Source organism: Rhinolophus sinicus, linkage group LG01 (genome assembly GCF_036562045.2).
Source record: "Rhinolophus sinicus isolate RSC01 linkage group LG01, ASM3656204v1, whole genome shotgun sequence".
Taxonomy (NCBI): domain Eukaryota; kingdom Metazoa; phylum Chordata; class Mammalia; order Chiroptera; family Rhinolophidae; genus Rhinolophus; species Rhinolophus sinicus.
In genome coordinates this window covers 200,292,843-200,317,651 of record NC_133751.1, presented here as the reverse complement: position 1 = coordinate 200,317,651, position 24,809 = coordinate 200,292,843, and the positions used below count along the sequence as shown (strand labels likewise).

The 24,809-nt window shown below is 37.3% G+C and overlaps 1 protein-coding gene across 10 annotated transcripts in view; it reads left to right on the top strand.

Annotated features, from left to right (window-relative positions):
* Window positions 1-24,809, top strand: part of SPHKAP (SPHK1 interactor, AKAP domain containing) — a 122,152-nt gene that overhangs the window by 1,429 nt on the left and 95,914 nt on the right. For 8 of the 10 annotated variants that reach the window (XR_012490111.1, XM_074314449.1, XM_019737395.2 and 5 more), the window contains exon 2: window positions 13,240-13,318. The exons of the other annotated variants lie outside the window; for them this stretch is intronic. Coding sequence is in view for 7 of the 8 variants with exons in the window: in XM_074314449.1 (XP_074170550.1) it covers window positions 13,240-13,318 (79 nt within the window). In the remaining variant the exon portion in view is untranslated. The remainder of the gene's footprint in view (window positions 1-13,239; window positions 13,319-24,809) is intronic. 10 annotated transcript variants of the gene reach the window in all.

The following is a 24,809-nucleotide window of genomic DNA, read 5'->3' as shown; positions in this document are numbered from 1 at the left end:
TTGCGTCTCCTGTCTCCTCTATCTTTGCCCCAGTCCCACGCTCCTTTCGACTCAGTCCTTTGCGAATTTGAGAAACTGAGATTTTTCTATTTCTACTCCCATAAACCTCAGGGGTAAATTGAAGCTGTCGCGCCGGTGGGGTTCTGCCAGCTGGGCAGATGACTTTTGCGCTCTTTGTGCTGGGCGCGGAGCGTCCACGCGCAGAGCAGAGGGTGCCGCAGCTCGCGGGGTGAAAGTAGCTCACGGCCCCCCGCGCAGCCCCACCTCTCCTAGGCTAGAGGCTCGGTGTTGACCATCTTGTCATCTCTTACACCCTCCCCTTTCCCCAAGCGCACATTTAGGCAGCTTCCAGCCAAGAATATCAGGCGCTGAAATAGACATTTTAAACTCGCATTCTTGGAGAGCAGCAAAACCCAGCAGCATCCACAGGCTCGGGCACACATGTAGCTGATACTATATTGCCAAGGCACCGCGGTGGGGGGGGAAGAGAAGGGAGGAAGCGGAGGATGGAGACTGCTTTTCAAACGCGCTGAAGGCTGCCATCTAGAGACCTGAAGTGTTTATATTCTGTAATGAAATTGACTTTCCCCAAATCCACAGGCATTTCCTCTTTTAGCAGCCCTTTGCTGTGAAGGCAGCAAAGGGTAGCGTTGGGTTCTGTGCAAGGCCTGAAGCTGCTCTCAAGTGAAAAATCTCTAAACCTGGGGCCAAACAATGTCAAACTACCACTAAGTCTTTCCATTCTGTCCTAATGCATTAAAAGAACAGTAAAAACCGCAGGAAGATTCTTTTAAACTTAAAAAAAAAGCCACTGATTTTTAGATAAAACTGTGAGGCATTTTGAAATTCAAGCAATCTGGGGGTTCACTTTCTGTACCATATATTCTACTGCCTAAGGTCATTAGAATTGAAAGGTGAACAATGTGGTCCCAACATTCCAATACAGACACCTTTGATAAAAGATTGCTTGCTTTAAATCCTGCTTTAAAGATCAATACTGTCTTTCCTGAATCAGGATTATATTCTTATTCAAAAGCTGGGACATTTTCTAAAATATTAAAAATGCATTATGTTAATAATTCCTTAAAATTATTTCTATCATGGCACTGTAAAATGACCTTTCAAACAACAAACCAACTGCAAAAATATTGCTCTGAATTGTGTAGGCTTTGTAGTAGCCTATAAAAATGGTAATATAGATTTAACATCAGCTGAAGCCAATTAAACCTTCTGAATATTGCTATTTATTCAACAAGACATGACACATTTCCAATAATCAGGGTAGTAATTCAGCTATTTTGTTAGCATTCTTATTCCTAGAAAAAATTCAGTCAACGCCGATAAATGAGTTGATTTGATCCTCCATTTCATTAAATACAACAAATAGTTTTCTTTCTATAATTTTAATTGGAAGAGATAGATATTGACATGCAAAAGGTAAACTAGAATTTAACAATGGTCTGTAGAAATATTTGGTTAGTTGTACTACTTGTCCGTAAAACTTTGAAATATGAAGAACTGATGTGCTACACAAGCTTTTCAAGAAAGTGGCAATGATCAAGAAAAATTGTTACTAATTAAGATTTGTGTTGTCTAAGTCTGAAATGTTTTCAGTACCTAACAAAACTAATTTGATAATTATAAGTCACTGTTTCTTTTAAACAGTTTAAGACATTCTGTTTAACAACTGGATTGAGAAAACAAAATAATTTACTAAAATATCAAGTGAATTACAGAATACATTTACTGTTGACTTTTAGATCTTCTTAAGTTTTTCAATGAATCAAAGATGTAAATGACTGAAATTTTAACCAAACAATCTTTGGTGAAGATTACTTTCAAATTTTACGTGATTTATATGCTTTTGAAACTTTGATGCATAGATTTTAAAAAAAGAAATTGTTTATGGTTCTTTGAGTTTCTAGACTATATCACCTTACCTCTGTGAAAGTTACAATTAGTTTTTACTTTGAATATTTTCATTTTTAATGTACAACAAACTATATGGACTGCATTACAGATTTCTTAAAATCACTGGCTATCAAAGCTGGAAAGTGAGTTCTAGAGGGATGAAAGGGTCCCATGTTAGTTGCATTATAGACTAGTAGTCTAGGGAAAAGACGAATATTATTTTCTGGATCTCAAAGTTTTGGTAGAGATTCTTTAGTCATCCATTTTACAAAAAGTTTATTTGATTTGCTAAGGTCACACAACTAGGTATTCTGAAAATATACGAGAATCCAGGGACTCTCATCCAGTGTGTGCCATTGCTCTAGCACAACGCACTACAATGCAGTGGTTACCCTCACGGAAGGAAAGTCAGTCTCACTTCTATTGGTAACTAGTGTGTGTGTAGAAAGGTTTGCATTTTATCAAGTGTTATCTCATATATTAAATTATTTGCTCATCACATCCCTGTGATTATGTTACAACGAATATAATCACCTCCGCTTCCTAGTTTAAAATTTTGAAGCCAAAGGAAATTAAATGAAGAAAATAATTAGATTTAAAACTCCACACAATAGTATGGAGCAGAGCTAGATCATCCACAAAATTCTTCTGGCTTCAGGTTTTTTCTGGTATTGACTGAAAATCCACACATTATTTTAAATGGGGGAGAGAAGAGTTTCTGGTGCACAGTTTGGACAAAGAGTGATATCATTAAAACACCTGGGGACAGCCTAAAATAAAGATCATTTTTTAAAACCTACAAGTGCTGAAAATACCATTTTTACAGACAGAAACAATTTGTCACCTTGACCATATCTAAGGTTGAATTTGAAGTTTAAGAAGGAGGATTTCTCTTATTTCCTAAGTCACTTGCATAGTTTTATACCATATGGTTTTGTTCTTTTTGTTTTGTTTGGCTTACTAGATTCTATTTCAATAAGAAGGTTTTTATATGGCACTTTGAAGGAGAAAATCATCCAAGATGAACTTTTAAAACATAAGGCATTTTGATTTAGATTTCCTGCCAGTTTATTTTAACCAAAGCTTCATTTGATCATTCTCTGTCCTGGAATGCCTGTTCTCTTCCAGACCAGAGATGACATGGCTACGTCCCCCAATTCATAATTCTCAGTGACACACACTGCCCAAAATGTGCTATTTCCTGTAGAGAAAGAAATGAGTAAGTTCCAGAGCTCAGGATTTGGAGATCTCACATTGCTGCAATAGGCATATCTGGAGAAGAGATGGAAACTCTGAAGGCAATTCCCATAGAAACAACATTATAAAGCCCAGAAGCCCACCATTGACACTATACTTCACGTACTGACACTTTTGGGGAGTCTTGATCTCCATCCACATGGTTCATTTACTAAACTATGTGTCTGCTACTGAATAATCAATTTGTAAATGAACTATTGGAACTCATCTCATTCACAAGGGGCCACCTTTGTCTAGTACTATTCATTTTAGTGGGAGTGTTACTCTGTGCATGAGAATTACGGCCACAAAGACCTGTAAAGAGGGGAAGAGGGAAAAAGTGATATATGTGATATTGGGAGACCTGATGTTTAATCCTGTTCTGAAATTAATGTCTGTGACTGCCTGGGCAAGTTGCTTGACCTGCTCCCCTGTCTCCTCCTGGATATAATGTCATACACCTTGCATATACTGATCTTCTAGGTCCCTTTTTTGCCAACTTTCTATAGTGTCATGGCCTCTATTGTAGCAGCGACTGTCAGTTGGGCACGATATGGATGAACTCATTCTCTTGAAAGAGACCGGTGAAATCAAGACTTTTAAAAGACCTGAAGCAACACCCACCCATCCAAACAAAAGCCTGGTTTAGAGAATGTGTTGTTTTGTTGTTAATGTGCACCCATTGGAAAGCACATAGACAAAACATTGATAATGAGATTTCTCTCAGTATTTCTACTGGGTGTAAGATATTTTCCATATGATGGATAAGGGCATATGTATAGAAGGGGGCAGAAAAGGTGAAGATCTAGTCCAAGTTTTAACCTGGAAGTTTATGTGGGACTGATATGGATGTTTGGGAGGGGGAGAAAAAATGTGGAAGAGGGTTTGCTTTCTTACTTGAAAAGAAAGTGGGAAACCTAGTAACTTGAATGACATCTTTACCTTGTGAGGATAATTAGAACCTGGAAAAGGGCACATAAAATAAATTCACTACAAAGAAGACGAAATGTCATTGAACAGTGAACAAAATTAACATGTTTGGGAATTTATCCTTAAAAATAATAAAATTTATAAAACATTTCATGTTATCAATATTTTTTAAAAGTAAGCATGTATTATATAATAAAAATAATGAATTAAGTGTTGATTGGGTTGGAAGATCATAATTATTCCTTCAAAATTGTATGTGAACGTGGCTCTTTTTCTCACGAGAGCAAAAACAGTGTCGGTTCAGTAAATATATTCAACAGCCTAATCAATTTTGTGAACCCTCCCTTTAATTCTTTGATTTTCACACTCTTCTGAAGTATCTGTTATGTCATCACCTCCATCAATTTTATCTTCTTCTAATATGAACTGATCTCACATTCTCATTTAGTGATAGTTCCACATGTGATGTAGAGTCCTGCAGCATCATTTTCTTCTCTTTTCTGATTCCTACATCTTCTGCCAGGTTTGTCATTTCAATTGATTAGTGTTTTATTTAAATAAAAGACACACATCATCCACAGGCAGCAACCACCAAAGGTGCTGAGGAGTGGACAGTGATGAACCCTCAATATAAGTAGAGCAGGATCTTCACTGGACAATAAGTGTTAGCGATCAGTCCATTTGCTTTCTTATATGGACTAATAACTGCAGGAACTGGCGAATGAATAACAAAGACACCTAATCTTTTTGGGGGGGACAATTTCCAGTGACTTTATGTTTACCAGAATTTCTCCAGGGAGTGGCACAGCTAAAAATCTTTTCCATTTTCCCAAACATTACTCACAGATGAGCAAATTATCTAATGAGGCAATGCAGGTACAACTGCATATTTCAAAAATTCAAACTTCTGGGAAATTCTCCATTGTAGTTAAAATTACAGAGGTCTTTCTAGTTTCAAAATATCTTACAATTATTAGTCTATTTTTAGTGCACAGGTACTATCTTGAATTGAATATATGAAAAATACCAAATTGTGTTCCAGGAAGATGAGAGACCCTCCATAAGTGTCTATCTCCTTCTGTTCCCTTTCTATAAGACCACAATTTTGCTCGATGTCTAAAAGGCAGAAAGTACATCAATAGGATTAAACTTGTGATGGGTCTTCTGACAGTATCTGTAGTCACCAGGACCTTGGTCAGATAAATTCAGTCTAATCCCTATCGTCACTGAATCACTGATCCCTCCAGTGGGTCCCACATGCCTCTGAGGTGGGTGAAAAAACATGCTGCCTTGGAAATTAGCTCCTTTATGGAGAGTTGAGGTCAAATGTAAGACACAAACCTTTGAAGAATAAAATGTATTCATTCATTTATTTATTTAGATATTGATCCCTTACTGTATGCCTGATAATATCAACTTATATGCAATACTGCACACAAAGAAAGCCAGTCCCATTGCAATGGTCCTTCAATACCAGTGGCACAGAAAGACACTAGTCAAATAACAACAGCAGTGGCTATATAGCGAATTGGTGTGTGTGTTCCAAAGGAAAAAGAACATGGTCCCTGAGAACATATAACCACAGACAAGACCGAAATGGGAGAGGTAAGGAAGGCCTCTGAAGGAAGAGAGCCTCTGGCAGTCAGAATAGCAGTTGGAAAAGTCCTGGGGCCAGAAAGCGATGAAGTGTTTAAACTACTGCAGGTGTGTGGCTGGAGGGCCGGAAGTGAGGAAGAGCAGAGTGAGCCCCAAAAGTTGGATAGGGGCCAGACCACATGAAGCCTTGGGGGCCACTGGGTCTTCATATTAAAAACAGTGGGATGTCATTGAAGGTTTTCAAGCTGCAGATGGCTGGAAGCCCTAATTAGGATAATACAGATAAAACAAATAGCCCAGGGCCTGGCAAATTTTAAATGTTCCCTAAACGGGAGCTGTTATTGTTGCTTATTAATTATAATTTCACTATCCAAACACTTGGAGACAGAGGTAGGAAGGGGACTAGAGAGCCAAGATCACAGGATCACCAGAGGAGGGTTGTGCAAAAGTGGCAACTGTCATTGAGAGGACAATTTAAAAGTATTTCTTGAGCTTCAAGCTAGCTACGTAAGGGCATCCCGAAACACATCCAACAGTTGGGCCACATACCACGCAGAGAGACAAGGCAACCCAGAGGATTCCCAAGGGCTCCTTCATCATATTTGTGGAGATACTGTCACATTCTCAACTGCCCATGCAAGGAAGGTGCCACACGGCCCATAGTCCATTCCACATCCTCTTCTCACTCCCAACTCTAATTCCCCCGAATTTTGGTTCTTTTGCTAGTTCCCTTATTTTCCTGGTGAGCCCCGTGTTCACTCTATAAAATTGCAATAGAATTCAGTCTCTTGGACTTTGATCTTTCATACTCCCTAGGACACACCTGAAACTTGGTTTTGGTTCTTCCCACTCCTGGTTATTTTAACTACCTCTGAGTTGGAGCAGGGTGTGGTTGGCCTCTTGGCTCTATCATAAGGGGTAAAATAACACCAAGTATGCTGAAAAAGAAATTAAAGAGCAACTTCAGGTGTCTTACACATGTGTTATATTGTCACATAGCCCTCACAGGTCTGAACAGGAGGAAAAGAGGTGAAGAATGCACAATTTAATGGACAATTTGGACAATAAACAGGAAGTTGTTTGGATGATCCACACTGAACATCTACCCTGATTAAATTCACCATGTAATTGCTCGAGTCTTCCTGTTGCCTTGCTTTAGTGCATAGTGATGGAAGAAACGAATGCATGAGTGGGGTGTCCATTCTGCGGTGTAATTCCTGACCTTTTGCAAGTGCATCGGTTGTAATTAGCGTCACTAAACTGGGCACACTGTTGTGCCCCTGGTGTTTCCACATCAGTCGTATGCACTTTGCAACAGACCAATAACTATGGCTTAATAAGAAGCAACACTATTTAAATTGTGGTTCCTTGTTTTTCTTGGTAACTTTCCTTTTGAGAATCATAGTTATTCAACCCAGACTAAACAACTGTGCTCTTCTGCGGCTGTCTAAATAGTCTGTGCAAATATTTCAGCCTAGGTGTTTATTTCCAAGCCTCTCCACTGAAGACTTCCCTAGCAATTATGAAACAGTCTAACTCAGCCAAATTCCAGTGTTCTCTGTGGGCTAACCCTGACCTTAGGTATGTACACGGCTCCCTAGCTTTCTTCCACTGCCTCCTCCCCAAAATAATACTTCCTTTACCCCCATATTAATAGGTCAGAGTAATAGAAGCACCTGCAATGAGGTAAATAGACTCAGAGTTTCTCTGAAAGCAATTTCTACAAAAAACAAATAGAAAAAGGGAAAGACAGGGGTTGCGCTGTTGATTATCGGGCTCATTCTGTTTTCACCGAGTCCTGCTTTCTTTGAGGCTGAGTGGAGAACCCTAAAATATTCAGAGATATTTTCAATCTTTCAGATCACTTGGATGTTCTCTTCCCATGCTATTCAACAGACAATTCTTTGGGAACATTTCATTTACTTTTGGAGCTGTGTAGACAGTCCCCTGTAATGGAAGATCTCTATGGCATGGAATTGGAAGATTTGGGTTTAAGACCATATTCTTTAATGTACTGTGTGATTTTGGCAAAATTATTTAACTACTTACATGTTAACATTTGCTGACCCAATTGTCATGATTTATCTGCAGAAAAAAACTAGGCAACCTATGTGAAAATATTCACTTTACAAGAGTGATATTCAAATGTTATTTTCCTTAATCTCCTAAATATTTTACTTTCATATGTTGCTTTTTTGTCTCTGTCCTCCAATACAACATAAACTCTGTGAGGGTGAGGATTTTGTCTGCTTTTATTCCCTGCAGAATCCTGGGCACTTCACACAATGCTTAGTACTCAGTAGCTATTTATTTAAAGACTGAGAAAAAAAAAATGCAGAGCCCAACTCGGTTTTATGATTGCTTAGAAAGGATTATGTTCTTTCTGCTTTTTCTACTTACAACATGGCTGATGGAACTGCTAACACATTGTCAGAAGAAATCCCATGTAAATTGAGCATTTCAGAAGAAATTAAATGCTCGTATGTTTCTAGAAGATCTTGCCTTAGAAACTGAGATGCTCAGAAGGAAATCTAAATCAGTGACCAGAATGTCTGACATATATAAGTAAGATGATTGATTGATGTTAGCCTTTGCATGTATAATTTTGGTTGGAAGGATACATTTCATTCTACCTACAGTGGACAAGAATGGGGCAGTTCAAGAGATCATACAGTACACATAAGCCAGACTGATATAAATAAAGCTTCTTCATGGTTCCTCTTTGTAACTCTGTCCCAATTAGGATGTAGCTTCATTCGAGATGCAATGTCAGCTTCTGTGAGAAATCACAATGTAGACACTATGAAACTATGGAGAAAGATTGTAATCATCTCAAAGTAGGTCTTCAAGGGGGTAAGAGTCTTGCTCTCTCACTTGGCATATTTTCACTTCGATCTTTCACAAGGGAAGACATTTCTAACCATGGCAATCTTCTGTATGGGACGCATTCGGTCCCCCTGTGCTGAGGACAGGCCACTAAACTGATGGCCTGCTGCTTCCCCTCCCTGAGCTACAGTTCACAGCGGCTCCCAAACGTTGAGACGTTTGCTTTCCCCTCTGCCTGTTTCATGTAGAAGTTCTATGATTGCCTATTTGCAATTATAATTTGCAGCCAATATTAAATTCACAGGATTTCTCTCAGAAATGTTTACAGCACTCATGAACACGCAGAAATAAGAGAATAACTGTTTTAAGGCACTGAGCAGCCTGGAAGTCTCTTTACATAATCTCTCTAGATGGATTTGCTCTCTTTCTGCTCTCAGTTCACTTTTCTCAGTGGCATCTAATGAGGCAACAGCATCAACCTGCTGTGCCAATGGCTATTTTGTCCTAATAATGATGAAACTCGTTCATCTGCTAAGTCTCAGGAAAATTCCGTGCTCTGCTTCCCCTAGAAAGGATGAAGTGTGGTTTCCAAGAACAAGTCAGGGTTGCTTGAATCTCAGCTACATGGGAATCTGTGGAGTAATAAAATCTGAAATACATAGTTATTATTATATGCACTTTAAGGTCTTTGTAGTGGTAGCATTCTTATGTTGCTGTAATGCATGTATGACATAATATTACATTGTGATTAGAATAGCTGCATATAGATTACAGATGTTTCATGGTCTGTGTGCCAATTATTCTCATCATCTACCTTAAAGGATTCTTACTCTATCAAATTTGTTTCTCAGAAATAGCTACTACCCCTGAATGAGGGAGAAAATATTCATTGCTAACCTTCCAATAGAGACTCTGGCCCCAGCTCTAGGTCTTGATTTCATCTTCTGAAAGCAAATGGATTGAGCAAAAGTAGCTTTAAGAACTAAATCTAAAAGACTATGTCTGTGAAATCTCAATCATTGAAATTAATTTGGGTGAGAAAATACAGTTGAACACTTTGATAATGGCTAATGGTACCTGAGAAAGCCACCTGAGATTAGGAGTAGAACTTGAACAAAGAGCAGGAATGTTGCTATACCATTTTGAAAAATCACTTCTTGGAGGGCTAAATAATACTGACCCTTGTAAATGGATAACTGGCTTAAACATAGTTTATCTATAAATTGTGCAAAGATATAATCTAGCCAGTGGTGTTGGTCATTCCAATTTCTGAAGTGCTGCCCAAATTAAAACTTTATCACTTTTAACTAAAAATTTCCCCTCAAATATAAAATCTCCCTAATATTCTTTGCCCATTGACAGTGTTTTACATGTTGATTTGGCTCCTGTACTTTTTTTCATGAAGTGGAAAAATGCAGATATATTTTTCTTTGGAAATTTCAATGGCTTTAACCATTATGGCTTAGGACTTAATTTGATGATCTACATTTTGTCTGTCTTTTTATTAATTCCCTGATTTACTTTCTTTTTTAGTTGAGTGAACTCGTGAGGAAAAAAAAGTAAATGTTTGCTTCTTTCCTCCAATTTTGCTTCTCATTCTAAAACTTGATCATTTTTAAGTTACTTTTTTCAACTGAACTCAAGTGAAGAGTCATATAAAAATTGGTCATTCTACCTGCCTCTCTAAGATACTGGATTGTGCTACTCAACTTCCATTAGGATAAAAATTCTTTGTGGGGAAAGCAATTTAGATCTGGCAGGGAGGCAGCATGCATCCTGTCTCATTCTGTACGCAAGTCACTTACCTAAGCTTTTTCTGCAAAATGGAATCTACAAACACAAGGACAAAGTATTGTTATAATGAATATATAACACAAAAATTTAAAGTTTAATAAGATTATCAATAAATTCACATTTGGGGTTTTCTCTTCCTGGATACCTTGATATACTGTATAGGGGCAAACTTCCTCTAAAGTATGCCTGTTTCTATGAAAGAGATTGTGTGCTATATATTAAGACCGTATTTTCTAAACTAAAAATCAAGACATCTACTCTACCAAGTATGCTTTTTTGAAGTACAGTTCAGCGAATGATTTCAAATAAGTTCTATCTTTAAAAAATATAAGCTATGTGGCTATTTTAGCAATAGATTAACCTTCATAAAACATGAAGACAGTGTTATTTAACTTCTAAGGGTGGCATATAATAATAATTATCATTATTCTTTTTGCTATTGCTTGCTGCTATAGTGCAAGATGTCTGAGTAACTAGATATCCTTGGGTCACTTAATTATCTACTACTTTTTCCATCTAATTGCTTCAATTCTTTATGAAAAGCTTTTTAGGAGATGGGTCAGTTCTTACTAATTTGGTCTCTCCCATCTGGTTATAAACATTATTAGATCTCTCTTCTGCTACCCACATTTTTATCAACCTTTAAACCCACTGGTACTATTTCCCTCCGTCCGTGTGTCCTTCCTGACACCATCAGATAACTTTGAAAGGCCTATGAGTTTTAATTCCAGGAACATAACAAAGTTGTTATCCATCCTCTTGCTGAAAATAACCTAAATTGCAAGAAAACACTTTTAAATTTACTAAAAGAATTAAAGCATCGATAAGATATTAAGGAATTATTAGCTAAATAGAAACAGGCCACCAAAGATAAATAAATAATCTTAAAAGAATTCAGGAAAAAAAATACATTATCATTAAAAACTAAACAATTAGCTTGAGAGCTGACCTCTCACAAAAGCAACAATGGGATTCCAGAGATAATGAAGTGATAACTTTAATGGGTGAAGGAAAATAATCACCAGTTTAGAATTCTCTGCTCAGTGAAAATACCTTCCAAGAATAAGTGTATTTTCTTACAGACAAAAACTGGGAGCATTAATTCTCACCAAAGAAAATGATAGAATATTGACTTCAGGCAGAAGGAAGGCCATCCTAGATATGAGGTCTGAGATACCGGTACAAAAAATAACTAAAGGAAGAAAGAAGAAAGGAAATTTTATACATTTAGTAAATCTAAGCAAACCTTTACTTTATAAAATAACATTAATAAAGCCCTATGGGGGTTAAAATAATTAAAATATGAGGCAATAATACAAGTTGGTAGGAGCTGGTTGGACTTAAAATGTTCTAACTCCTTGTATTGGTCATGAGGATACAAAGATGTTGATTAATTTTAGAATGTGTTAAGGTAAATATAGATATTATCTTTTCTAGGATTACTAAATGAATTGGAAAAGAGAGTATAATTTTTAACTACTAAAAAAGAAAAAATGACAAAACTTAATTGATCCAAATGGCAAAAGAAACTAAAGAAGAGTTGGGACAAAATGAAAGCACATGTCAAATGGCAGGTATGGACTTAAATAGATCAGCAATTACATTAAAAGTAAGTGGACTAAAGGCTCCAAACAAAGTGCAAAGATTAATATTTGGATTTTTTCAAAAATCAAAGAAAGTAAGGCATATGTAAGAGGTAAAATACTAAAAAGGATGAAACAGATACACAATGCAATAACTAACCAAAGAAAACTAATATAGCTTTGTCATTATCAGACAAAAGGAACTTTAAAGCAAAAGAGCATTGCCAGAAGTTAAATATGTCACTACATAATGACAAATAAAATTTTAAAAAATCATTCATGCGCTATCAATAAACATGAATTTTCTAGGACTACATTTAAAGAAAGCATGCAAGACCTTTCCCGAAAAAATTTTAACCCTCAGTGAATGACGCAGAATGGAGATCTTATGTGCCCACAGATGTTCTCTCATTCACCTGGTTCTCTAGCCAGGGCACTCACTCCAGGTATCCTCTTTGATATCTCCGGTGTTTTACTGCCTTAGTTCCTGTCTGATATCTTCCACCGCACAGTAAAATTTTCTTGAATTCTAATTGATATACCAGTGACTACCAGCAAAGGAGTTGCAAAGAAAATTTCACTGATTCCTTCTTATTTACTTTTTACTATATATACTATATTGATATTATTGTTTATTTCATAGTTATAATGACTTTATAGCCTTTGAGAATGATTTATGGTACATACTACTGATTTGCATTGAAAAAAAGACTAGACCACACCTGCAGGTAAGTATTGTATAAAAACTTAATGATAAGACATTCAAAGAAGCTGGAATAAATGTCCACAAAACTCTGTTGTCCTACTATTCTCAGTATTAACCTTGATACTAAAAATATTAAGCTCGAGAAGCACAAAGTGTGCTTTTTATCTGTAGATACCCAGAAACCAGGTTGGGCGGCTCTGAAATTCTTGTCTATAAGATGTAAATTACCTTTTGAGGCATCAAAGATGCAAAGCGCAATCAAAGACACAAATCTATTACAGAATTGTACACCTGAAATCTATGTAACTTTACTAACAATTGTCACCCCAATAAACTTTAAAAAAAATTAAAATTAAATAAATAAAAAGAAATGGGAAAAAAAAGACAAATCAGATGCTATCTGAAAATACACATGCAGTCTTGGAACCCTTCCCTGCGTTGTTAGGATTTTTTAAAATTATTACAACCTCATCGTCTACCTAATTTTGTTCTTTGTAAAGACAGCCTGCTGTGAGTGTGTCTTTCTCCTTGAATCATACTAAAACTTTTGTTTCTTTTTTTTCCCTACCCCACTGCCCTCCTTCTCCTCTCCTGCTTCCTCTGCACATCTGCTGGTGCTTGTAACTCCTTTATTGTGGCTGTGACCCTCTCCATCAGCCATGTGGGTAGTTGAACCAAACTCACCTACCTGCCTCTCTGCTGCCTTGCCCTCCAGGAGACACTCCCAGGAATCCAGGTGGGTTGTGGGGTGTAGGGTCCAGGGGTTTCTATGGCCACATCATGACCAGGGCCTCCCGTTACATCCCAGCACCCCATGAGCCCCTGGGTTCCCAACCCTCAGATTTGGACTCTGACTTTGCAGGCTTCCTGGCTTATGGTGTCACTCCACTAAACCGCAGGTTGTGTTTGTTGTGCACCTTACCTGCTTTTACTGTGAAGTTGGACCCTGTCTGTGTCCCTTCCCTTCAGGGTCCTGCCAACTTCTTCTAGTTTAAATGACTCTATGGTATTAGTCAGGGATTCAGCGTCAAGATTAGATCCATGGCAGAAAGTCTTAATTAGACAGAGCTAGCCTCATCCCTGGCATCACAAAAGGAATGTGTTTTTCTGTTCCATTTCCATGGAGGCCTTGGCCCTGGCAGGGCTTTTGGTGATGCTTCTCAGCAACTCACGTCGCCGTCTTCTCTCAACAGGAGTAGCCATTCAACCTGGTGAAGCAACCAGAGACATCTCCTCACACTACACCTTACCCCTTGTCTACATTGCTCTTCTCTGAGCCCCAGAGTCCCCGTAAAATGGGGCACCCCAAAGAAAAATAGTTCTTCAGAAGATAGCACGTGACAAAAGCAAGTGGTTTTGCTATAGGAATACAGCAGGGCATACGGGCAAGAGCACAGACTGGGGTCAAGTCTATCTAGTTTCAGATCCTACATTAACTGTGTAACTGAGCAATTCCTAAGTTCTGAGTGTCAGTCTCCTTATGAACATAATAGGCTAATACTGTAGCACCTTGTCTATTGTGATGCTATGAGGATTTGAAGTGACAAATGTATAGGTCCTGTCACAACAACTGGGGCAGAGTGGTGCTCAATGAAGTGTGTCTGTTACTATTGACTGAGATTCTCTCCCTTCAACAACAAATCTTGCAAAGTAAATAGTATTGGTCCTATTTAATAGATGAAGAAACTGAGACTTGGGGAGATTAAGCAACTTTCCCAAGGTCAAACCAGTAATAGTGACAGTTGGGACGCAAATCCAAGTTTTCTGACTTCCAGCACATGGTAATATTTTCACTTCAGGTGGAATAAGAAATTATTTTTTAATTTTGACTTATTTATATTAACTGCTAGGTTTTTCATATTCCATATTTGTTTAATGTGTGGATGTTCATTCTACTGGTTTCAAATACTACAATTATGATTTACATGAGTTTTGTGTTGATTTAAAAAAATGACAGTTCTACTTATAGTGGATTATTTCTAGCTATCTGATAGTTTCACTAACATTTGTATCTCAAGACTGTAGACTCTCACAGACAAAAGCACAGAATTAGAATTAAAAAGATTGCCCTTACATTTTTCTGACACTTAAATAGAAACACTAAAATTTTTAAGATATGCCATTTATGGACCCTACCATATTTATTGGTCACTGACTAATTGTCAGGCATTATGCTAACTATCTTGGGGGTTCAGTAGTAAATCAGATGTTCTTTTTCACCTCAAAAACTAAATAACAAACCTGGAAATAAAATCTAGCAATTTCAATTCAACCCCAGCCAAATTGTGAAACCCCTCTTCTTTCAATATGAAATACCAGTATGGGTTAAGATGGAGATTGATACATAGTAACACTGATAGGTAAAGATACATTTACTAAATTGTGATTTCCACAGATGGTGTCTCCAAGAAGAATAAGTCCAATTATCTGCTAGTTGTATAAATAGCTTGCTGGATAGCTTATGAAAACGTCTGCTATGAGACAAGAAAAGATATCTCCCAACCCGAATAAAATTATGTGCCAAAGCGCTTTATTTCAAAATGCAAAGCAAATTTTTTAAATGTCAGGGACCTCTGTTATTTGGAGGTCGCTTAATCAAATTATTTTCCAGACCAGCACTTATACCAAAAATGAATGCAATAGACTCACAAAGCACGCTGAACTTAGAGGCCCCAAGTCTGCCAGTTATTACCTAATGTAGCCTGATTTACCAGTGTTTCAGTAGAAGAGAAAAACTCAGAATTTTTCGAGTGCATTCTTCCAGTTTTCACGTGTTGGCCACTAATTTAAAATATTTTAACACCATGTAGGTCAATACAGTTCTCAGTTAATAAGTTCTGTTTATACTGCCATTGCTAAATGTTTTTAATGTAAAACTATACCTCTATTTTAAATGACCTTTAACAAGCTGCACTTTTTAAAATTATAAAATGAAAATGCATTCTTGACAGGGAATTAAGTTAATTGGACTATGGGGAAAGACTCTCTAGTTGCAATAATACAAACTCCAGGTACACTTAGAAGAGCCATTCATTAAATTCTAGCCTGCTTCCCAAAATGTCTGGACAAGGTTATGGTCCCTACCCTTTTCTAAAGAAATATTCATCAAACCCCACTGCAAAACACTGAGTGCTGTTGTAGCTCTTCTTGAAAAGCTTCCTATAGGTTTTGGACATTTACACATAATCTAATATACACAATAAAGAGCTCAATAAAGTTCCCGAAACCATGAAGGTAGTTTAAGAAAAACGAAGCCATTAGCGTTGGCACCCTTCCTGTCAGAAGAGCAAGGGCTACTTTGTGGTGTGATGATGTTGTTTTAAACTGTGCCAATATCTCCACCCAGCAGCTTCCAGGAGCCTCTGCTCTTGATCTAAGCCAAGTCTCATTATCCAGAATGAGTGAAGCACTCAATCCACTGGATTGTTCAAGTTTAATTCCACTTGCCAGTTGTCTGCATAGGCAGCTATGAAACCATCCAACAGTCTTATCCCCCAGAGATCTAAGGAAAGCAAGATGTAGGCTCAGAGACAATTATCTGATAAAGGATTCTTCTGTGGCAGCATTAAAGCTTTGCCGTGGGAAGTTAACCTTTGGTTTAAGGCAGCATTTGCTGGGTTGGTTGGTTTTATCTCCACTACCAGTCACATCAGTCCACTTTCACTGTAGCGGCTGGATTGCCTGCTACCTGTGGTGGGACCCACGAGAACTCATCACTCAAGGGTAACCTATATGAAGACTGCAAATTTTATATGACTTTGAAGCAAAAAAATTATTTAATAATCAGGGAAATTCCTTATCGCTGTCATTATGCATTTACAATTTTTTTTCATAAGTACTAGATTTCCAACACAGAGATCACATATTTTAAAGATCTTTTTCAAGTCACACACACACACACACACACACACACACAAATACATGCTCAGTGTAGAGAATTTAGAAAATATAGAAAGGAACAAGAAAGAAAACATTAGAAACAACCCCATTATCCAAAGATAACAGGTCTTAACATTTGCATATGTTTTTATACACCTGAAGCTATGCAGGCATGTATGTTTTAATTAGCTCATTGATCCAATAAACATTTACTGAGCTCTTACTATGTGCCATGCATTATTCTTGGACTGGGAATGCATGATGAAAACCAACCAAGATGCCCACATTTGTGGAGATTATAATCTGCAGGGCCAGGGAGGGCAGGGAGGAGTGACACATAATAATAATCATATAAATACATTCTATAGAACGTTAGATGATGATACTGACACGAGAAAACCAGAGCAGGGTAGAAGAGATTGGGAGGCCAGAGACAGGGAGGCCTGAGTGGCAACCAAATAGGATGGTGAGAGGAAGTGGCATGGAAATGGACGTTTGAGAAAGACCTGGAGGAGGTGACGAAGTGAGGTGTGCAGGTCTCAGAGCTAAGAGCATCCCAGGCAGAGAGGACAGCTAGGGAAGGTGTTAAGACTACAGTATGCCTGCTCTTTTCTAGGAATAGCAAGGAGGCCAGTGTGGCCCGAGTGGAGGAAGGGAGCGAGTGTGGAGGATACAAGGTCCCAGAGGTGACTTGCATGTAGGTAGTGCCTTGTAGTTAGTTTATGGCAACAAACTAAACAATTTTACTTCAAGTGAAATGCAGAGCTATTGGAAGGTTTTAAACACAGAAATTACCTGATTAATCTTACGTTTTTAAAGGAATGACACCTATGTCAATAGTTATGCAGTATAATATTTTGTATTCAACATGAGAGCATTTTCTCAGGTCATTTTTTAGGGGGAAGGGGCACCATCTTAGCATCTGCATTCTAACTCCATTGATATACTGATTGGTGAATATTCTGTTTCTTTTCAGTTTTTTTTTTTTTTCTATTAATAATATTGAGTTGAATATCTCGATACGTAAGTCTTTATTTTGGTGTCTGTTCTCTAGGTTTCTATAAAAGGGCATTAGCAGGTAACAGGCACACATGAATAAGAGTTGTGAAAAGCATGTCCACATTATTTTTCATAAAAGTCATATAAGTGTATACTCATAGAAGCAACATGTAAAATATCACACATTATATTGATTGACAAAATAATAGGTCAATTTTTCTAACTTAAGAGACCCACAAAATCCCTTCACTCATTTATCAACAAAGATTTCTAAAAATCTACGCTCTACAACAATCACTAGACATTTCAGAATGACACAGGCCCATATTTTTCACACACACCTACATTTCTTATCTTTCGTCTTTTACTGCCCTTCACATCATTCCGCCAACTGACTTTAAATGTAAATGACCAGCACACAAAGTTCAAGCCAGGATCCCATTTCTTTTCTTCCCTCCAATAACATTGCTTTAATTCACTTACATGTTGTGATGATGGGATAGTGGAAGCAGAGGCTCCACACAAGCCTAACTAACTCTCTGTGGAGCTTCTGTGGGACCTCTAGTATCTCTGGAAGGAAAGGTTTGCCAAGAAAAGTAAGGAGGCAAACAGAAACACAGAGGAATATACAATACCCTAGGAAGATCATTCTTGTATTTATTAAAATAATCTTAATAATTTTTTTCCAATTAAGTACTATTTTTGCAATACAACTACTTTCCTTGCAAAACACTGTCAATTCAGATTTTCACCAATGTCAGATGAGACTTCTGTAAGCTTTGGGGCTTTGCTTCAATTATGTCGCTATATTCCCATGTTGACAGATATAAAACTGTGAGCCTGAGCAGGCCACATCTTTCCTGTTTAAGACTGAAAGAATTCTGTGTTATCTTAGATTTTAAAATGCCTTAATTATTCTTCATTTTACAAACTTATGATAATAGTCGAGTCAATATAGTATGGAAATTTTTACTGTATATGTTTTAGAAAATCAGGTCTCAGAACTGATAAGAGAAATGTCACTATAACAAGTATTTATTCAAAAGGTCTGCATGTATTATGCTTAACTTAATATCAAAATGTGTTGAAAATCTAACACAGAAACTCAAAGAGCAAATAAATGTATAGGGCTTAACATGGTATCATTTCTTAATTTAATATTGAGTGCTTTCCTTATGCCAGCACTATGTTACTCTTTTACAAGGATAACCCCATTTAACCACCAGCACAGTTCCATGATGAAACTTCTATTATAATATGCATTTTACAGATGAGGAAACTAAAGTTTAGAGAAGTTTGAGTAACATGTTTAATTTGATCCAGCTGGTAAGTGATAGAGTGGAAACCTGAACATTTCTCAAATGCCAAAGCACTGGGATTTGTCTACATTAGGACTCATTTATATGTCATGGTCATAGAAGCAAAGGATTAGAAAGAATGTTAGAGGTTACAGTGGAACATAACATGGTATAGCGTTAAGGGAAGCAGGTCAAATCTCAGATTGGTTACCTACCAGTGATATAATCTTAGATGTATATTAACTTTTAATCCGTGATATTTTTTTCATTTATAAAAGGGGTATAATTAAGTGACTATGTAAAAATTCTTTATAGCATGCTAAACACTTGCTATGCATTAAGTGACACTCGTTTTTGTTAGAAGCAATATAAAGAAGACTGTATAACAGACTGAAGAGGGTGCCTAGGTGGTTTGGCGGAAGAACAGAAATAGTTGGGAGCTGAGGTGCTTACTGTAACACACATTCTGAGCTAAAGCTAAAGTCTAGATGCAGCAGAATGCAGTGACCTAATGAGTTTTGATCATTCAAATATGCACCTAAAACTTTTTTAAAAATAAGTAAAGCAACTTAGGGAGAAATAATTCAATAGTAAGCATCTAATGGTCTTCATGTATAAATATATATACTCATACAACCCTAACTTAGCAAGAGAGACGTGTACTTTTTTCCTTACTTTAAGTAATATTTTTGAGTCTTAAAATTTTCCCCATAAGCCTCATAAAATAAAAATAAAAAGCTAAGTTATCTTGTTTTCTTACTTGACCCTCTTTTCTGAACAAGGAATCATAGTTTCAAAATTATTTCTTGGGGTCATGGTGAAGCCTGAGATTGTGAAACAGCTTTTAAAGGTCCAAAAATAATAAACTCTATAGTAGTGATTAAATTCATGAGGACATTACTTGCCATTACTGCTTGACTCAGAGATAATATACAGATGTGCAAAGCATAGCATCTGACACACAGAAGACTATTCCATGAATAGTATATATGACATATTCTATATGTAATTACCAATAACTGTTCTATAGTACAGCCCTTATATTAAGAAGTTTACTATTTGATTACTTTTTTCTATTATAATCTAGTTATTTTACATAATGTCTACTTACAAAGGGTTTATGTTTCACTGGATATATCTGATAGATTTGGTAGTTGCCTGAATGAAAAAAGTCTCCACTGAACAATAGTCAATATAATTTTTCAGGATAAAAGATTTCAGCACAACTAGTACTCAAAATAGGGAAATTACTAGCCATTAGTGTTTATAAATTATTTCCCAAATGAAGTAACAATGCTATAATCATGTGGGTTTTCTTTCAACAATCAAGACTGAATTAAAGTACAGCTAATTTGAGGCCATTCTTTCTGCCACGAATGAGCCCCTTGTTTACGGTTAATAATGAATGAGCTTTTTATACTCTATTGTTATTTAATAGTGCCTCACAAAAAGTACACAAACAGATCTGCAGCAACATTTTCACTGATGTGAGGACAAAATTGATAGTGAAATTTGTCAACAATTTTTTCTTGAAAAGAAATACCTTTCATTCTTAGATAATATATCATGGTTTTTGTTACATTGCAACCAATGTCCTTTATTTGAAGAATTATGGTGAGAGCAGAGGTAACAAAGGATTTTTTTTTTTTAATGTCCTTACTTGGGAAAATAAAAGGCTGGCCCCTTTATAATGTTATTATTATTGTTATTTTACTGATCCAAGAGATCAAAAAGTCTGGAATTCACCATTCAACAGTTATTCAGCTGCCTTTAAATATTAAAATAGTACATGTAGTTATGGTTTGTAAATATTTTTAGGGTTTGGATAGCTGTTCCTTCTGAAAAGTTTACTAAAATCTTACAGAATTAATGAGGATTTATAAGTGTTTTAGCCACTGGTGAGCTGATGACATATTTAATTTGCATGGATGACATAAGAAAATCACTTTCATACAGAATTGTACACCTGAAATCTATGTGATTTTACTAACAATTGTCACCCCAATAAATTAAAGGAAAAAAAATCACTTTCGAATGTCTCCAACCTAGAAAAGAAAAACATGAGTATAGAAGTGGGAAAAAAAAAAAAAGGGACTAAATTTCTGACTTCTTACCTAGGAGCTAAAACCAGAGAAGGACCAGATGAGTACACAGTATAAAAGAAAACCTTTGTTTCCATGCACTTTTTAAAAATGCTAGCCAAATTTTATTTGAACTACTGCAGTAGGGGAGATAGATGTCAGCGTATAACTAGCTCAACTCCCAATACAACAGAGACAAATGGGAATTTATAGCCAATGGGAAGAGAGAAAGGGGTTAATGGATGGAAAACTGCTACATAAGAGGCAATATCAATGGGAGGGTCATCCCTGCTAAAATGGCCTAACAGGATGCTTGGTCAAAGCTGATTTAGGACTTAGATATCAAGGGTGAAGGATAGGAATTTTGGCAGCTCTCAAGAGTGTGGGGATTCTTGCTACACCGACTTAGCAGGATTCTTTGCTAAAACTGGGCTCATCAGGACAAGGTCAATTAAGATCAAGATCTCATTGAAAAAAAGGTTCGGAAGAGCCTGACTAAAGTTTGGTCAAGGAGGGAGTCTTGTCAGTAGATTGGTCAGAAGATGAAGGTAAGAGAAACTAACACCTCACATGATTTTTAAAACAAATCAGTTTTTGAAAGCCTGACCTAAACCGTAGGGCTTCATATAACAAATTAATCCCTTTAGCTGAGAATAAAATAAGGACATTTCACTCCAACAAACTTTTATTTTGAACCATGGGAACGTGTACTTTTAAATCTTCTAAACTCTCTGTTGGAATATATTATTAAATTAATGATATACAGAGCAATTCAATTCCTTGCTCAAGATCTTTTCTGATAGATATGAGCTTTTTTTTTTTTCCAGTGCTGAGATTAAGGGATTTCGAATAAAGCTCAAGAGCAGATCTTCTTAATAGGACTGAGAAAATCAAATCAATGCTAATTACTACATCTTATTAAAAGGATTCTTTAAGTGGGGGAGAAGATGAGAACAAATATTATATTTTAGAATATGTTACAATTATTGAACTTTGCACTGTGTTTACTTGACATGTTAACAACAACAGCATCAGGATTCCTTTGCCTCAGAACTATCCAAGGAAATTCTTTAAATTATGTCCTCAGATGTGGCTTATCCCACCATCTGTCACCACTGCAGAAAAATTAGCATTGAATTTCCAACACGCTTTTGTGCATAATCTTTTCAGGTCAACCAAGATGCTCAGAAAGTTAAGAACAAATACCACTAATATATATGAATCCTTCACTGCCCAATACTGTTCTAAGGTCCTAAAGGGTCCCTGCTCTTTCAGTACTTAGACCCTACAGGGAGAGACAAATATTACAAACTTATGTGCCATTTTGACAATTGCTGAAACCGGACATGGTTCCGGGTGCTGTAGGAGCATACAAAGTGTCTATCTCACTTCTTGGATTAGGGTGAGAGTGGAGATATGGGGGTGGGGGAGCGGTAAGAGTGTGTTTTTGTGTATGCATGGGGCATTGGAGGAAGGTTGGAAAAGGAGGGAAAAAGGGAGGTACAAGAGGTGATTTATAAGTGGAGACTCAGAGGACAGAGTAGGAGTTATCCAGGAGGGAGTGGGGTTGGGAAGGGTGATCCTAAAAGAAATAACATCATGTGCAAAGGCCCAAGGACAAATGAAAATGTGTATTTAATTTAGCGTCAGAAAAGGGCTTCTTAAGCTTTAATAAGTACATGAGTCTCCTGAGTTTACTGTCAAAATGCAGACTGACTCAGTAGTTCCAGGGAGGGCCCTGAGTTCCTGGGTGTCTAACAAATCCCCAGTGCTGCAGATTCACAGACCAAACTTTGAGCAGCAACATACAGAGAACTTAATTTCCAGGCACTGGACATTTCTCTCTGAGGAAGCAGCTGAATATTCCCAAACCCTTTTCACTACTGATGCAGACCTACTTATTCACACTGTATGAATCATACAGGATTGCAACGCGTGGTAACTCAGCACCTTACTCATACATGACATTTCTATAAGGGAGACTCCTTCCCCTCCCATAATGTTTTTAAAGGCCCTACTTCAAATTCTGCTTTTGTACTGTCTTTTCCACCTTGATCTACTTCCTCGCTGAAACCCATTTAGCAGTTTCAGCATGAAACCAATCTGAAAGGATGTGCTTAATAAATATTGTCAACTCTTGTCAAAATCAAAGGAGAATGTCCCAGGGAAGAACTTGCAGCCATATCCATTTGGAGCAAGTTATAAGACTGTACTGAATTTTGACAGCAGTTCTTTTAATGTCAATTCAAACTCATTTTAATAAATGCAAAGTTTCATGTTGCTGCCATCTCTGCCTCATCCTGTAGCAGCCAATAGTCTGCTTCTCTAGAGACCAAGGACAGCTTCTTTGCAAATACACTAAAAATTCCATCTCCATTCCACAGGTGTGGGGAGAGATTGGGCTGTGTTGTCAAGTCCCCTACTGGAAATTCACACCCGTCACATGGTTTAAAAGGGAAGCCTCTCTACATATAGTTTTGGATATTAGGCATCATTGAATTGATTTATAATGTGTTTCTGGAGACTAGAAGATGCATTCACTTTGACTATTGGTGCAGTAGAGTTGCATCACACTTGTCAGGTAATGCACCGATTTTAGTTCCACTATGTGACTCTGCTGCGTCATTTAATTCTCACAACAATAAGCGTATGCATACATGTGTATTTTTTAAAATTATTTTATTAAATGCCATACAGGCTTAGCATTAGCACAAACAGAGTGAGCCCTGCAGGCAAGCAACACTTTCAAATCTCCCTTCTCTCCTTCATTTCCAGCTAGGATCTCATAATCATCTTACAGGCAGAAGGGCTTTCATACCAAACTGTAAGTGGGTAGACTTGTCTTTTCTCCCTTCCACTAGACTAGCTCAGTATTTCTTAAACTTTTTCATGTATAACAATTATTATAGCATCTTGTCTTCTTGCAGTCACATACAATGTGCTTTATGGGAAAACAAGGAATTTCCATGGGTGATCATATCCTTTTCTCTGTGTTCCCATTACCCCCTGATTTTGGACCTACCTAACTCTGCCCTAGTTAAATGAGACTCCCTTCTACAGAGATCAGAGATTGTTGAAGCTGTTTCCATTCTGTTTTACATCAGGTCTGTCTCAGCCTTACTTCTCAGCCAGTCTACTACCACTCCCAGGATTGCTAACTCTGTAAAGAGACGTGGGAGATGCCCTAACAATGGACATAAGTCCTGGTGCGGCCTGGGTGGAAGTTCTTTAGCTCATCAGAGCTGTCTAGGGGACACAGTAACAAGAGGACATGTCTCTGTGTGGACTTTTCAGCTCATCTCCTTGAACTCCTGCATACAGGGACTTGACTGGCTCTTACAAAGAATAATATATGATTTCCTTGACTCATGAGCTAAGTTATTGCAGACGAAAGTTAGCATGGTCTATCACATGTAAAAGATTTGGAAATTCACAATGATAACCTGTTTGGTGTTTGGGTAAAAGCCAAACTGTCTTATGGTCAAGAAAGCACACAGAGGGTCATCTGCTGTTACGTTTGAGTTCCACTCACACTTAAGTGGTAGCTTAAAAAGTTCCCACATTGTTGGAAACCTGAAAAAATAAGACTTGAAAAAAAAAGTCCTGGAAGTACACACTGTTCTCCAATAAAGTCCTGTTCCCCTTCCCCAATAAAATCTTTAAAAAAATAAATAAAGCTAGAAACTCAGGCCCTTGGTGATATTTTGCAAGTGACTTTTAGAGCTAGGGAGTACCACTGATTTGGCTCTAAAACATTTCATTTATAAATGCAGAGCCAGACCCAGAAAGCTAGGCAGCACAGTTCCTTCCTTCCTTCCTTCCTTCCTTCCTTCCTTCCTTCCTTCCTTCCTTCCTTCCCTCCCTCCCTCCCTCCTTCCTCCCTTCCTTTCTTCCTTCCTCCTGCCACCTTTTCTCCATTAAGCAAAGATAATATAAGTGCTATCCTTTCATTTAAATTAGACTCACTTTA